Consider the following 17,257-nt stretch of genomic DNA (forward strand, 5'->3'; position numbering starts at 1 on the left):
AAAGATGGTATAGTCACACATGTTGCTTTTTAAATAGTTATAATATGGACTTCCTTAATTGGCACTGTTCAGGTATGTTGGGACCATGCTCCCAGATTTCTCATGGAGATCTGGGAATAAGCATCCCAGTATTTGGAGGAACTAAGCTAAATGTGCTATAATTATCTAGCAAAAATAATCACAACAATTACAGTTGAGATTCATACCCTTGGAGATTTGGATGGCCCTGACCTTTTTGGCCTTCTATAAAGGCTTAATAACCTGTGTTTTCCCCCAGGCACAAGGCTAGGACATTGGATGAACACAGCTGGTAGAGTAAATGGTTTTTGAATGTGAATATGCTAGGATTTGACTCCAGTTGTTTTGCATCACATTATATTTCTATGGTTTTTATGTTCTTTGGTTATTTTGTTTGGTGTTTTTCATCACATGTTAGCCAGCCAGGTTCATAATTTGCTAACTGGATGGTCATATAATAATAATAATAATAATAATAATAATAATAATAATACCTCCTCCTCTTCTTCTTTCCTCCTCCTCCTCCTCCTCCTCCTCCTCCTCCTCCTCCTCCTTCTCCTCCTCCTTCTCCTCCTCCTTCTCCTTCTCCTTCTCCTTCTCCTTCTCCTTCTCCTTCTCCTTCTCCTTCTCCTTCAAGTCAGTGTTGACTCCTGGCGACTGCCTGGGCAAGTCCCTGCAGTTTTCTTGGTAAGATTTTTGAAACTGGCTTGCCCTTACCTTCTTCCTAGGGTGAGAGGGAATGACCAGCCCAAGGTCACCCAGCTGTTTTCATGCCTAAGGTGGGACTAGAACTCATGATCTCCCAGTTTGTAGCTTGGTGCCTTAACCACTAAACCAAACTGGCTCTCTCATATAATAATCTCTCATATAAATTGCCTAAATACATGAAAAATAGTTGTTTATTTCTTTGCTTGTTTTCTGTTTCTTTTTGCAATAATAGCTTGCTTAGCAACATGGAATGCTAGGGCATATATGCCAAGATATCCTTGAGAAAAACTTTGTCTCTTATTTCATAACTGACACACGAGCTAGCTTTTACCCAAGGCCACCCACTCACAAGGAACAACCTCTTTCTAGAACTTGATCTCCTGATCTGCAGACCATATCATTCCTACCAGACCATGCACAGGGAACGAGCAGCCCACAAACCATTCAGTGCTCAGCTCCCTTGCCCAACAGTGTTTTAAAAGAAATATTTTACCTCCCGGGTTGATTATAGCCTTGTGGTGGAAGTGTTTACTCTCCTCTGACATGGCATTCAATATGAAGATTTTCTTCTCCCTTCTTCACTCTCTGGCTGCGTCCCAACAATGTACCATGGTTAACTGGATCACGATATACTCCATATACGTATGAGAAAAAAGAGAAAGGAAAAAGAAGAAAAACAAAACTGAACAATAGATAACTGAATAAACAACAACAAATATATATGAAACAATTATACAGCTCTGTTTTGTAAACAACAGATTAAACCTTGACCACATGAAGCCATATTTTGTTATGCTTAGTATCCTATCTGTGATTCAGGAATAAAAATGTTCACCTCTGCCTATTCAGGCGTGTATACAAATATTCATTAATATTGATGATATTGATGATATATGGATATTTAAAATCTCAAAACCTTCCTTACAGATTACAGTTGTATTATGCAATTGCATTTTCTCTCTAACATTTGATTAGGTTTGTTTTTTGATTTTTGTTTTCCTTATCATCTTGTTTTTTTTTTATCATGGTTGATATTTTCTTGTATTAAAAAAAAGGGAAAGGAAAAAAGTATTTTACCTTCACAGATAGGAAAGACAATAAAAATACAGTAATGTATTAAAAGGATTATACAAATGTTAAGTTATAACTAGACTTCAAATGCTACAGGGTAATAAAAGGCATTTATAACAATGACAATATATTTCATTTTATGGTTAACGTGCAAACTCCTTTTAGCCACTTATTATTCGAAGCATTTAGGAAACGAATTTTCATAAATTGATGAAAATAAATGTCATGGAATAAAATTCAAGGAAACCATTTAAAGCGTGTTACAGATCTGTATGGCTATACGCATGTGTGCATATAAAAAGGACATTTGCTAATTACAGAACCTATTCCCCAATAGGTTTACTCAGAAATAAGTGAAAATTTACACACCAGGCAACAAACAGCAGATTCTTTGTGACAATTGCAGCATTTCTCAGCCTGATGCCGTCTAATTCTGTTGACACTACAAGTCTACTACAGAATTCTCACTATGACCAGACTGAAGGAGGCAGCTTTATAATCTGAGAAAACCATAGCAACTAGACATTGTAGAACCATCCCCGGGACCCTCAGCTATTTAAAGAAATGTTAACCAATTTATCACACAATTAAATTAATTAGATTGCATGCAAAAAAAAAAAAGGACTGATTTTCAACACAACCTTATGCCTTAAGTAAGTGCTTATGCTCACTTCCATAACAAAGTGAACCTGGATTCTCAGGGACTTCATGGGCACAACAGTGTAGTTTTCTTGGCCGTGTACAGAAGTGGGTTGCCACTGACTTCTTTTCAGAGATTTTTTTTCAAGTTCCCAATCTACTTCGCATCCCTGACATTTACTGTTGGAATCCCTTCCAAATGCTAACCAGGCTTGACTCTGCTTAGCATCCAATCTAAGGCTGATCAGGTGCTGCTCTCTGTGGAGACTTGACACTACTGGACAAATATAGCTTATTTTTTATTTTTCAGATGGAAGAAATTTTTCTTCCCCGCAGTATAATATATGGTCTGATCTCTACAGGCAACAGGAAAAGAAAGTAGTACAATCTTGAGGTGGGAGAATCAACTATAAAACATAATGTTCTAGCAGTTGATGAATAATTTTACTTAGAAACGTCTAAAATTAATGGCAATAGTATTAATATAAATATTAATAGCATATTAATAATATATTAATATAAAAACTACCTAGATTTTGTCCTATTCTATTTTCCCTCTTTCAAGGGACCTACAGATGAAAACAAAATGCACTTACTAGATGGATTATATTTTTAAAAATAGAGGAACAATCGTTTCTTTATTTCTTCAACCCAGAAATTTTAAGGAGAGTCTCAGATACCACTCACAACTGCTTTCCATTTGGTAGATAATATCTGCTTTCTCTTTCTACTTTCCATTTATGGTCAGAACTGATGCAGACATCATGGCTTGAATATCAGTAATATTTATTTGTCCTTCACCATTTTTGTAAGTTGTTTGTTTTATCAGTTAACTTGATGAAGTGTGCTTGAAATTCAGCATTTTGCAGACCGATTTGAACTGTAACCTTGAGTTAGTTTTATAAAGATACTGCAGATGAAACAGGAGCATAGCAACCTCCCCTAATGTGCACATTTTTGGTTACAAGAATTGCCTTTCTTTTTACTGCAGAGAACAAGGTTGGTTCTGGATGTCTTCTTCCACTATCAATGGAACCACATGTTCTGGACAAAGTATCTGGATACCGTTGTATTTTCCCACAATCAGTCAACTGCATTGTGGGAGATTGTCAAGGGAGTTAGATGGGGCTGCCTCATTCCATTGAGAGTGCTAGGAAGGGGGGGGGGATAATAATTGGAATTAGGAAAGGAATAGCAGATGATCAAGGATATCAGATGCTGTTATTAGGTCCCCTAAATATGATTTCTGAAACCCAGCCTTCCACCTGACATCTGAAACAATATAGACTACTTTGTAACCTGACAGTGCTGTCTGCTATCCATTGGAGGGGGTGGTGGTGAAAAAACTATGACAAAACACCCACATTTATTCAAGGATCCCCAAGAAGGAGGCCTTCAAAACCTGAACCATTCCAAGGGGACAGGCCAAAGAGAAGATCAGCCATGGAAACTCAGAGAAAACCCTTTGAATAAATTAAATTGAAAAAGTAATGATCCACTTCTGGGCAGGATAAACCCCAGCCCCGCTTTCCTGGCTGAGTTGCTATGTTGAGATAATCACTTTCAAAAAATGCAATTGTTACTTAGCAGCACAGGAGTGATGAGTCCTTCACTGGAGGTCTTCACACAGAACTGATGGTCATTTGTCAGAAATGTTGTGGCAAAATCTGGACTGGGCAGGAGGCTGAACTAGATGACCCCCATACCTATGTGAACTGCGTTCATTACCAGACCTATAGATGCCACCCATACCTGTAAACTGCTTAAAGTGCCTTTGCAATAAAGCATTCACAGCAAGCTGAATTGACCCTGAGTGCTGCTGGGGGAGGCATCAGAGAGGGACCAGTGGCCCAGTAAACCAAATTGTTCATATTCACTGACCATATCTGAAAGATAGTATAGCTTTGAGACCTGGTAGGAAGGGATAAATAATAATAAGTCACCCAGATGGGTTTATCAAAAATGTTCCAACGTCATGCTGTAATTTCCACTGTGTCTGCCTTTTTCATTGTCCTGCCTTTGCAGTGTCGTGGGCCAAAGGTATATATGTTGTGGTTCTGCTTTTGCTCAGGGCTGCTCAGCGAGCTGCCAATGTTTTTCTGGGAGTTCGGTGTACAGTGTTGTTTGTTTGCATGCTTAATAAATGTATGTTGTATCTTCAAAGTGTTTGGTTGTTTTAAGTGAGCCAGGTTTGGGCCACAACATCTCCAAGATGCCTTCCAATTCTACGATGAACAATTCAGCCTGGTGTTCAGTGTCTTTATAACATGACCAGGGGTATGAATGCTTCCAACAAGAAGATGATTTAGGAGATGTTCTAGTTCTATCATGGACATTATTCTTTTTCTTTTTGGAGGGGTCTAGCTTTCTGTCTGCCAATGGAAACTGGATGAAAGCATTGTTTCTTCAAAAAACAAAAAGTCAAGGCGACTGGCACACCAGTCTGATCAAAACCCAGGGGCTTCTATCATGTGGTCGTGGCTGCCATTTTGACTTTTTTGCCTACCCTCTGTAGAAGCCTCTGGTAGGATTAACAAAGGCCTTGTTTGCTAGTTGTCAGGGCAACTGATATACTGAAGGTCTTAACAAGCCCACAGATAAACTCATGTGCTTTTCAAATCTGCAACTTGCCAGCAGCAGTGTTGGAAACACATCACAGATTCATTTCATGCTATCCTATTTTTATCTCTCTTTTTTGGCCCACTGAGATCATTGCTGTTTGTTCCTTTTATAACTAGGTTAAGTTTGATCTTTGGCAGTCCCTGGGAACTGCTAATTGACGCAACTTTTAGCATACCTTTGCTAAGAAGCTACTTGGTAGGTTTTTTTTAAAAAAAGCATCTGAAAAAAAAATATCAGCCGTGCTGCAAATTAATGTTCCCTTTGACCCACTGAGAGTTCAGAATGAAAATGAGTATGCATTTAAGGCAGGGATGTGCAATGTTCGTAGGATCAGGGTTGCAACCCACCTTCCCAATCTCCTGGAGAACCACATGAAGGAGAGGAGCCAAAGTGGCATGGTTTTTCAGAATGGGAGAAGTTAGTGTAGGAATACTCCTCTGGAAGTTATATTTCTCTGATCCCTACCCTTAAACTACTTTTAAAGCTTCCCTAACTCAAAAAAGCCCCAAATCATGTTGCTGCAATGGGGCCATTTTGCCCAGTATTTTGGTGATGCAGTTTAGGGTGCCAAGTGGCCCGTGGCCTGCAGGTTGCTCATCTCTGCTTTAAGATTTGATCTTCACACCTGTTTTCACAGAGACTAGAATGGGATGTGGCTCCTCTCCTTCATGTGGTTCTCCAGAAGATTGGGAAGTTGGGTTGCAACCCTGATCCCACAAACATTGCACATCCCTGTCTTAAATGCATACTCATTTTTATTCCGAGCTCTCAGTGGGCCAAAGAGAACATTAATTTGCAGCATGGCCCATCCTTTCGGGATGGGGCCTCCTTTGAAAACAATTCAAAGTGCTTCGAACCTTGCATGAGCCCAGCACCTCCCTGCTGTTCATTAAAGCAGCCATGTCTTTTTCAGACTTCAAACACAGATGCTGCTGCTTTATTTAGTTTGACCCCTAATGCAGTTGCAACTCACACCTAAGGCTAAAAAAAAAGAAACAGTTTTCATGATTAGCAAAGAGGTCCTTTGCTCATGTAAGTTCTGAAGGACTTTGTCTGAACCATTTGCAAAACGTGCCAAACATTTTGGCAAATACTGTATACCATTTGCAAAACATGCCAAACACCCCTTCTGCAAACACTGAGCTGTTAAAGTAACATGTAATACTTAGGTTTACAACAATGCTTTTGAAATAACACCCTAAGCACTTGAGCAGCTACTGGAGGACTGTAGGAAATAAAAAAGAGATTTGGGTAACTGAAGGATTGTGTTGGTAACTTGGTGTTTCATAATGTTAATATGAGGACTAATATTGCAACATTTAACAAAAAAGAGACACTGTGCTGCTTCAGAACATTGATTGTATGTCCTCTGTATGTATTCCACAAATTTTTACAATTTCTGTGGTTTCCCACAATTTGGGCAGCTGCTCATTGATTTGAGGAGCTGAAGATTTAACACCATTTAGGATACATTAAAATGCATCCTGCTGTTGTTAAGTTCTGAATTTCATGTTACTGTTCAGCAGCTTCTGTTGCTTTTAAAATCCATCCAAAAGAATGTGAAGATCTATTACAATTCCTCTCAAGAAAATAGGGTTCGTCCCACCTTTCATACCTTTATTGGCTAACATTTCTTCCGTTGTTACATCCCACGCATTTGTTGCCATAAATATGCTATTTGGGGCAAGCGTCATATTTTCTCCAAGTGCAAAATGTTAGTTCAAGGCTTTGACTGCTAAAGAAAAGAGGATATCCCCCAAATGAAGCATAGATTGGGATAAACTATGTGACTTGTTTACAAAACCTTAAAAGATAAATATTCATTTATTGTGAAAATGCTGTATCAACTAAAGTAAGATAGAAAGATGGATGGGATGGCAAAGTGAGAAACTGAATTTATGTCTGGATTTTGATTTTGATTTGGAATTGATCCTTGATATCTTGCGGCTGCAATTTTGTTACAAATAATTTAAAAAAATCATAGCCTATGTTTTGCAGCCTATGTTTTATAGCTAACAAGGAGAAGACAGAGTCTGATATGATGTACATTTAGCTGAAGCCTTGATGATGGAAGTATGCCAATACTTTAGCTGGATCCTGTATTTTGGCAGTCAAACAGATCTCTGCAAATGTGTATCTTGAGTCCAAAGTCCTTCTAGCTGGGTATTGCTCACAAGGGTGTCAAGCAGACACCAAGGGTGGGATGCAGTTTTTGTTCAGTAGCAAGATCTCAGACACTACTGATTGCAGAAAAGAAAGATTCTATCACATCTTATAATGTAGCTCGTCAGATTCTGAGTTAAGTGTTACTGATGTCCTGGAGTCCTTCACAAGGTCACATTGAGAGTTGCTCCCTCATCTCAGATATAAATTTGTTGTAATTCCTTTCTTCTCTTCATCTGATTTAGATGCTGACATGGCACTGTGAGGGTCTGCCAAGTGTCATTGTAGAATAATTTCTCTGCACAAAGACCAGTGTCTCAATATTCCATGAGTATGTTCACCCATAGATGCTATGCATGTTTGTTTAGCACGGTTGACAACATCTCAGATGGTCTTTTGTAGCTCTGCCTTAACAGCTTGATTGTTTTGGATTAGAAGTTATGTGTTTACCTCCAAAATGTAGACATTTCTATGGTAATGACGCAGGAACATCCCAGGCCAGCTGACAACTCTAGGAACGAAATATACTTTATTTATTTATGTCCTTTTAGTTTCCAAAAAACAAAACAAAAAAAACAATGCCATAGGATTAGGGAGATGAAGAACAGGAGCTATGCAAAAAGCAATAGAATTGATTTGCATTAGTAAGGGTCAACAATGCAGAAAAACAGGCTTAGCTCTTACTCTGCTTGCATAACACTGTAACTCATGGCTAACCGAATCATGGTTTGCTAAGTTAATATGACACACTGAATGAATATGAGGCAGTGGACCATAAACTAACCACACTGGCTGGAGTTGTGCAACATGCTAAGCTAAACTGTGTTTGGCTAGATTGTGATTTAGTGCGTTGTGTTATCACAGCCCTTGGTGCCAAGCTGCCTCCATTGCTTTCTTCTATACAAGTGAATGGATATTGATTTCCTATTGGAAAACTAAATAAACGTATTCAAGAACACGGTTTATAAATCCAGTTGAACTGAGTTTTAAATAAAGGACTTTCTGGCTTAGCTAATAAGTGACATAGTTTCTATGAAATGCTAAAACAGAACCAAGGATCAGACTGTGTTTAAGATATTTTGCATTAATCACTATCATTAATCATGTTGTTTCTTGGTTTACCTTGTCCAACCACGACTTGTCAACTGAACTTGGTTGACAAGTAAAATGCCTTTCAAATGAGCTGGTGACATTATATAGACACCCATGTAGTGTTCCTGACAGCAATACAGAAGTGAGTTGCCATAGCTTTTCTGTAGAAAATGTTTCAGATCTGTACCCCCATCTATTGCTGTGGAATTGTGTGAGAGTCTCTGTTCAAGTAGTAATCAGGCGTGACCCTGAAGCTTCTCAGACAACATCAACCAAGTTCATCCATTAATCTTCTGGATTAAACTCCTGGAATAACATCTGGGCTGCTGTTCTTTAGTTTTTAGTTTTTCACTCTTAGATATGGGTGAAGGAAAACCAAGAAGTGTCACCCAGCCAGGACAAAACCTGATGGGATTCTGGCTGGGCAGAAGAGAGATTGGCACATCACAGCCATAGATGTATCATCTTCCATGGCACCAGTGAGTGAGGAAGCTTCTCACGGAAACTCAATCTGAGAGGAGAATTGAGATTTGGCCTTTTTTATTTTCTCCCCTCAGGTACGTAAAAGGGAGGAGCTCTCCCCTCACATAATGCACATGGCATGATTGTGGATACACTCCAAATTTTCCTTGAAAACCTTATTTCTAGGCTCTTCCATTTTACTTTTCAAAAGCAAATGTGTCTGGAATTCAAAAAGCAAGTCTTCCCAAATGTCAGGCAATATTGTTCAGCCTTTATTTTAGTTCTCCTTGCAGCTCAGAACTCGGTAATTCTTTAAAATGCTTTTAAATCCTTCATTACTAAACAAGAAATATTTGTCTTTTTGTGATCCTTTTTTTGTTGTTGTTGTCCATCCATCTTAATATTGATTTGCTGTATCATGATATTAAACTGAATCCAGGCTGAGTCATAGTAGGGCTGCATTCATTCCTCAGTTAAGAATGTTTTATTTAAATCACAATTTGTTAATCAGTAAACAGTGATGGCACTTACACTACATGCTAAGGTACACCATGGTTTACAAACCCAGATAGCTGAGTTCACACACTGCATATATCAGAACCAAACATTGTGGGCTTTGCATGCTATAATGCACCCTAAATGGACCTTAAATCATCACTAAGTCCCACTGATGTTAGTAAATGTACCCTGAATAAGATTTATTCTAAAGCCAACTGAGCTGCCCTGAATTTTCTTTTTCTTTTTTTCTGTAAGCTGCCTAGAGAAGAGTGACCAACATGTATAAATACTAACCTCCCTTCTCTTTCTGTAACTGCAGCATCTACATGTTTGCTGTGTTTACTTATTTCATTTAACAAACTTTGTCAAGCACCCCAATTTGAGCTGTTTACAACTGTCTGTCTGCGGCCAGTTTCCAAATCTATCTGTTTCCTCCTTAAAATGAATACGATTAAATTAGGTGGCGTTTTGTTCTGATGTTTTGCTTGCTGTAGCAAGCAGCAACATTAAAACGAAAGCATTGTAGCCTCAAACCCCATGTCAAATCATTGGACATCTGCAGAAGTCCTAGCTTAATCTAACACTGTGCCGTGGAACAAACTTTCAGGATGTGTTTTCTTACACAAACCCAAGAGGAAGCTTTGCAACAGAGGAACAATAGTGCTGGTGGTTGAGGTTTGCTAAAAAAAACTAATCCTCTGATTTGCCTTGTAAAAGAAAATGCAGCAGGCTCTAAAAAAGAATGGGGGGGGGGGATAGGCTCTTTTGGTTTCCCTGGGCTACAATTATTTTCCTTCTGCTGTACATACAAGATTTCTTTGGACTGTCTTCATTCTTTATATAAAATAATTTGGGAGGTATTTTCTGGATGGAAGATGATCCTGAAATCAGCACAGTGTAACATGCCAGCCCATTTCCAATGAAATGACTTCAGCTGAATGCAGTATGGCTGCGTTGCCAGTGCAAAGCTAATTGCAGAGGGATACATGTGAATTAAACATGTCTTTGACCAGGAACCCAGCTATCCCTCACAATTACTGGGGGCTGAAAAGCATTTGGATGAGTTAAGCTTTAGAAGAAAAGACGGTCCCTTCATACGCCTGTGAAATTAAAAAGCAAATGTCTAGTCCTAACGGCTATAAGATGAATTTTAAACAATAAAGCTGCAGTGAAGGTTATGAGCAAGATATGTGCTATTTTACTGCTTTATCTAGCTCTGCGGGAGGAACAGGTTTTATTGATTTGCAGCTGAAAGGAGCTGTACAGAACCCAGGTTAGCGGGACATCTGCGATATTGTGAAATGTCCCCTCCTGTCTCTCCACCAGCAATTTGTCAGTGGCAAGATGAATGCATCTTTGAAAGTGCCACCACTGTTAGTGGATACGGTGTATGATTGCTTAAATACTGGGACTGGGCTTTCAGCAAGGGAACAGGAAAAAGGGGCAGGCCATCACCAGCATGGAGGAAGGGGTTACAATTGGCAGCCCATCTCACCGTATGAACAAGGTGAACCTTGACTCAGGCAATGAAAATGTAAAAAGTCAAGGCACATATTTTAAGCTGAGCTTTAAACAGACTGATAACCCAAATAATTAATATACAAGCTGCCAGTAGCTTCCCATCGTTGAGGGGACCCATTAACCTCCTGGCTGTTGCATTTTTCACCCACTGTACTTTTCCAACCTGTCTTTTAAAATAGCCTTTCACAATGCCAGGAACATGTCCATTCATGTGGTGCCCTCCAGAGCTAACGAACTTCAAAATTCCAGACTTCCCCATGGCCGTGGTTTCACCGACTGGGAATTAAAAATGTCTTTGACCAGGAATACTGGGTTGAGATCGATCTATCCGTGGCGTGAGCAGCAATGGGCACTTTGCCACTGCTACATGAACTGCATTGGCTCTTAGTTGGCTTCTAGGTGCAATTCAAGGTGCTGATTCTTCCCTTTAAAACCCTTCATGGCACAGGACCTGGTTACCTGAAGGAGCTCTCCCATGCTTTCTGTCCAACAGGTACTGAGGGGGTCCCTTCTATGAAAGGTTGCCGTCTTGTAGGACCTAGGAAGCGTGCCTTCTCGATCGCAGCCCCCACCCTCAGGAACAGCATCCCTGCAGAGAGATGGACGGCACTCTCTCTCCTGGGGTTGAAACCATAGAACCTGGGTTCAGCCCCAGGCCTGGGGTTAATGTGTTAGGGGAGGGGAGCTGTGGTGCTCTGTTTTAATTGTTGTTTTTAATCTGGGCTGCCTTGTCTCCTTTTATCTATGTTTTTAATTGTTTTAATTTAGTATTATATTGTGTAAGCTGCCAAGAGCCTGCTGGAGTGGGCAGTTATAATACATTTAATTAAGTAAATCTATCTATCCAACCATCCACCAACCCCACATACACACATAAAAAATCGGCAGAGCTTCAATCACACCATTGTAGCTGCCATCTTGACTTTTTTGACCATAGCTTGAAGTCACCCATGCTTCCGGGTTCATCTTATTTAGGAATGCCAGAATTGAAAAGAGCAATTTCCATATATTGGAAGAAAATAATATGGGAGAAAAAAAATCATAACGATCCACATAGATACAACAAAGCCCAGTTAGGAAATACAGGTATTTTAAACATTCCAAGAAACGTGGGTGGCTATAGCAGGATTTTTATTATGTATTTTTCCCCATTTAAACAGCAGCTCCTGCTGGATCAGAGAACAAGGGTTGCAATTCAAACCCTTCCTAGATTTAAATATCATTTGGCACGAGGGCTGCTGCCATTTTTGAGACATCGAAGATGAATAAATATTTAGATCCTTTCGTAACAATGACTGTAGCAATTGATCAGGAACCATATTTTATAGGAGGGTGCTAAAGCCAAGGTGTAAAGACCATTTCCCATGCATAAAGCTACTGTTTCAAGCCTTTAAAAGGAATCTATACACAGTAGTGTATGAGGGAATGACCTCATATATTTTATTTTTTTTCTTTCCTGACTTAACAACTCTCTTTAAAAGAAACTTCTTCAAAAAGTACATCTGAAAGAGGGTATAATGGAGGTTGAAGGTGGGTTAGATCAATATTTCTCAACCTTAGGAACTTTAAGAGATGTGGACTTTGACTCCCAGAATTCCCTAGCCAGCATACTGGCAGGGGAATTCTGGGAGTTGATGTCCATGCCTCTTAAATTTGCTAAGGTTGAGAAACACTGGATTAGATTAACAAATTGTGTTAGGGAAGATCTCTGGCCCACCAGCTAAAAGTATCTTCATTCACCTATGGCTTTTGGCACAGTCACAGCCAGTGGAAGCCCTGCACTTAAACTAGGGGCCCTTGGACTCCCTCCTTTGTGAAGCCATGCAGCTCCTCTGAGCCTCTCTGTACCATTCAAGATTGTTGTGAGGGTGAAATTGTTGTTGTTCAGTCGTTAAGTCGTGTCCGACTCTTCGTGACCCCATGAACCATATTGCGCCAGGCCTTCCTGTCCTTCACTGCCTCCCTGAGTTGGCTCAGTTTCATGCTCATTGCTTCAGTGATGCTCTCTAACCATCTCATCCTCTGCTGTCCCCTTCTCCTTTTGCCTTCAATCTTTCCCAGCGTCAGGGTCTTTTCCAAGGAGTCCTCTCTTCGCATTAGGTGGCCAAAGAGGGTGAAATACAAACCTGTAAACAGTAGCTTTAATTGAAACTGCTGTGAGGTACAGGCATATATTCTATTCTAATATTATGAAGATAGATTTTCATTACAGAAAACATAGCTGCATGGGGAATTAACACAGTGGCATTATGTTCCTTGTTCAGATAGAGGGAAACGTATTGTGGGTGGAAATTTCTAGGTGAGTCAAGGAACAATCCTGTTTTAAGCATCAATGTTTGCTGCCTTGGTGAGAGGGGAAGCTGTAGGCATGGAGAATTTTCTAACAAGTGGAAGGAAAAGGAGCACTGCTAAGAAGGAGGGAGGCTGTCTAAATTTCAACCCTCTGTGAAATGTGGTTGCCAAGTTCTACATGTTATACAATGTGCAGTTTTTTGACAGCCGAATGTGCAAGATGGGTTAACTTAGAAGTATCAGCACAGTATTATGTGCTCCTTATAGGGGCATTGGTAGTCTGTAGTTTAACAACCGCACAGAGGTTTGGTACTTTCGTAACCTCCCTCTCTTATTTCATTTTTCCTTCATGTTTTCAGCATACATATGTTTCGTGGTGACTGCCCTGGGTGTGACAGCAGGGGCCCATCGCTTGTGGAGTCACAGATCTTACAAAGCGAGGCTGCCTCTGCGAATATTCTTGGCTGCAGCCAATTCAATGGCATTCCAGGTGGGTATATAGGGTTGATTCACACATTTACTGGACTCTTCCTAAGTGGCAGTGTAATAAAAGCACAATAAAATGGTGCTCTATGAAAAGCTTGGAGTCTGAGATGTTGGCAGAGTTCTGGTGGATTTATGGAGGTCCATCCTGGACATTCACCCATGTAACATCATCATTTCAACCTCATTCACAGAACAGGTTAAAGTTAAGGGCTATGTATAGAGTGAATCTACTAATCCAGATAGCACTGGTATAGGACTGGGGGCAGTCAACTCAGAATTGTACTGGGCCACCCTTATGATCTGTCCTGCCATATTACAAAGATCTGCCCATTCAACTGTGAGAATATCCATGTTCCCCCCAATCAGTCCTCCAAGTAAAAAAGATGGAATTGTAGAACAGCTGAAAAGATAAGGTGGTCCATAATATAATTCACTGCCAACCCATGGCAGCTTCAAGACACCTTGCCAGCCTCTGCCGAACCCTGATTGACTGTAGTGCCCAAGTTGACTGGGTATACCCACCACTGCCTGCCTGGCCAGTGCGTACCACACCCCTGTCAAGTCTCATGAAAAAGTCAGTAGGATTGTAGAAAAGAAAGCAGGACTGCCAGGAACGAGGGAACATGATGCAGTTAAGGGGACAATATGCTGCCAGAAGACTGGGAAGAGTTATGGTTGGCTGGCTTAAGCAATTTGTGTAAATTGGGCTTTTAAGTTGCCAACTTCAAGTCAAAACCATACCTATGTATCAGCCCATAGTCCATAGATCTTTGTGTGTGGGTGTGGGTATGTGTGAGAGAGACTCTTTGAGATATGCTTTACATTAAATACTTCCAAGAATCATAAATGTGTCATTTTCACTAAGCTGAAGGGCAGAAGCATCTACAAAGTGGGTCAAAGGATTCAAGTTGGTGGCCGCAACTGTGTACTCAAAACCCACCCCCTTTTTTTATGTGTGTTGCGATGCACGGAAAAAGGGGTGGCGCTTTGATTGTGCGGTGGCAAATGCTGTCTTGACTTTCTCTACCCTCCTTGCGGATCCCCCAACATCATCTTTCTACTCTACCAAATTATATTTGTAGTTTGAAATAGCAATAAATCTTGCGGTTGTCTCCTTTCCATATTTACAGCTGAGCAGCAACTTCTGCAGGCTTCCATGGGAGGCGATGTTATTGGACCCTGCAGGGCAAGCATTATGACATCAGGCCTCATGTATCCAATGGGGATGGCCGATCTGGGCCATAAACCCTATAGGGCAGTGTTTCTCAACCTTGGCCACTTTAAGATGGGTGGACTTCAATTCCCAGAATTCCCCAGCCAGCCTTGCTGGCTGGGGAATTCTGGGAGTTGAAGTCCACCCATCTTAAAGTGGCCAACGTTGAGAAACACTGGTATAGGGAGACACAGCCACCTCCCCAGATCCAGACCCCTTTTCCCAGGCCCTGATTGTCTTCCACAAGGAATAGGAACAGCCCTTCGGCTCAGCCGCTGATCCAAGAACCCACGAGGGTTTAACATAGATTCCATTGTTGCTAATGGAAGTTACATTAATGCTTCCATCCTGGAAGGAGCAAAGGTTGCATCGGCTGAGGCTGTTTATGGGCAGAGAAGAGCTAATACTGCCCTTCCTTATGCTGTTGTCCACACCTGAACTATCCCCTACACTGCAATCAGGCTGACAAGTAGCTTCTGCTGTTGTGAACAAGACGGTTTTAAAAGGTAATTACAGTATGTGTGAGAGAAAGTGGGTGGTTGGGGGGAGAAACAGAGAGAGAACAATGTATGCAAATAAAAGGATTGTGTGTTCAGTTTCATTGTGAGTAGGCATACTTAGGACTCTACAGGAAGGCCTGGTCAATCAGCTCTGTGGCCCAACTTCTTTTGCAAACTTATTTATTTTCTGACTTCTAAGTCTTAGAACCCACTGACGTTAAGAAAAGCCAGCTGGCTGGGGTATTCTGGGAGTTGAAGTTCACCCATCTTAAAGTCACCAAGGTTGAAAAACACTAGGCTAAAGGGTGACAGATGTACCCACCACTGCCTACACCTGCTATTTATATGTTGAAAATCAGTTCACCTGCTCTCCTCCAAGAAGCACAGGTGGGCGAGGTAAACACACTTCTGAAGTCTCACAGGAGATGGGAACAGCAAAATAGCCAGAGGACAATTTTCTCTGGAAAATAAGCCAGCTCCTATCTTTGATAGCATTTGACATAAACAGTTGTTTTTCTGATTGGGCAAACAATGCTTGTGCTTGAAAGAACAATATGGGCCAGGGAGGATTCAGAGGTCCACAAGGCTGTGAAACTTAATTTTCTTCTTCTTCCATTTTGCGCAGAATGATATTTTCGAGTGGTGTCGAGATCACCGGGTGCATCACAAATACTCTGAGACAGATGCTGATCCCCACAACGCCCAGCGTGGGTTCTTTTTCTCTCATATTGGCTGGCTCTTTGTTCGGAAGCATCGTGATGTCATTGAGAAAGGCAGAAAGCTGGACTTCAGTGATTTGTTGGAGGATCCCGTCGTTAGCTTTCAGAGAAAGTGAGTGATGCTTGTAAACACGAGTAAGGCTGGAGATATGCTGGTGCTCCATTGTGGCAGGTTTTCAAGTCAAGGTTGGACAGTCCTTGGGATCAGGTGGGGGTGGGCAGCGGGTTGGGCTACATGATCCCCAGGGTCCCTCCCAACTCATTGTGATAATTCTATGATAATTAGCATTTCCCAGCCTCAACAAAGTGCTTATATAGCTTGTAAGTGATTTTTCAGGGGTGCAGGTCTGCAAAGGAAAAGACTTAGGAAATTAACAAGCAGAATGTTATTTATAGGATTGTCATGACCACAGTACATTAATTCCTCCTCTGAGTTTAGCATAGAGCTATTGGAAAACTGAAAGCATAAGCCCACATCCATGAGAAGTGGTATATACAAAGCTCTTATAAGCAATTAGGTAATTTGGGACTGGGACCAATTCCTGCATAAATAAATTGCTTGGCCCATGATTATTCTCAGCCAATCTAAAAAACTGTGGAGAAAGTGGGCTTGCTGAATTTTACAGGGGAGGCCTCCAGGTCTAAGGACCTTCCTTAGAGGTGCATTGATCTCTGACTGAAATAAGCAATCACAGATATGGCTTAATTCAGCCACCTTTCCTGCATTTGTTTCTCATCTGAGACCTATTTTGAAAGAATCACTCAGAAAGGAAATAGCTATGAATAAACAGTGAAAACAAAAGTAAGCCCTAATGAGGGTAAAAAGCAGCTTTCAAGAACACCCCAGCACGGAACGAAGAGCACAAACATAAACATATACAGAATTAAAGCATTAAAAAGATCCTTTTAAAAAGGCTGTACACCTGGGCCCAAACAGGCCTCTCTTCAAACACAGTGAGTTGCACAAAACTTCTATCTTAACCCCATTAGGACTTAAAGAACTCAGAACAGTCCTTATATTCGTTTCTTTGATAGATTCATGTCCCACATTTTCACCAGGGGTTTTTATCCCCAGAACCACAACCCAATGAGGTGGGCTGAAAGATGGAGTAACACCCAATGACCTTAGACTTGAGAGTGGACTTGAATCAGGGTCCAAGGGATTCATGGAAAGCAAGATGGTCAAGCAAAATGGAGAAAGGGTTGGACAAAGAGGGGACACTGGTTGTATGGCAGGTTTCCAAACTGATTGA

At 40.8% G+C, this 17,257-nt stretch overlaps 1 protein-coding gene across 1 annotated transcript in view; it reads left to right on the plus strand.

Annotated features, from left to right (window-relative positions):
• Nucleotides 1–17,257, plus strand: part of SCD5 (stearoyl-CoA desaturase 5) — a 40,087-nt gene that overhangs the window by 17,628 nt on the left and 5,202 nt on the right. Inside the window, exons 2-3 of the mRNA XM_007428740.3 lie at nt 13,446–13,576; nt 15,911–16,116. Of these exons, the coding sequence (XP_007428802.1) occupies nt 13,446–13,576; nt 15,911–16,116 (337 nt within the window). The remainder of the gene's footprint in view (nt 1–13,445; nt 13,577–15,910; nt 16,117–17,257) is intronic.

This window comes from Python bivittatus, unplaced genomic scaffold, assembly GCF_059951505.1.
Source record: "Python bivittatus isolate LINGU-HERP-01145 unplaced genomic scaffold, Pbiv_v1 ctg000070_np1212, whole genome shotgun sequence".
NCBI classification, from domain to species: Eukaryota; Metazoa; Chordata; class Lepidosauria; order Squamata; family Pythonidae; genus Python; species Python bivittatus.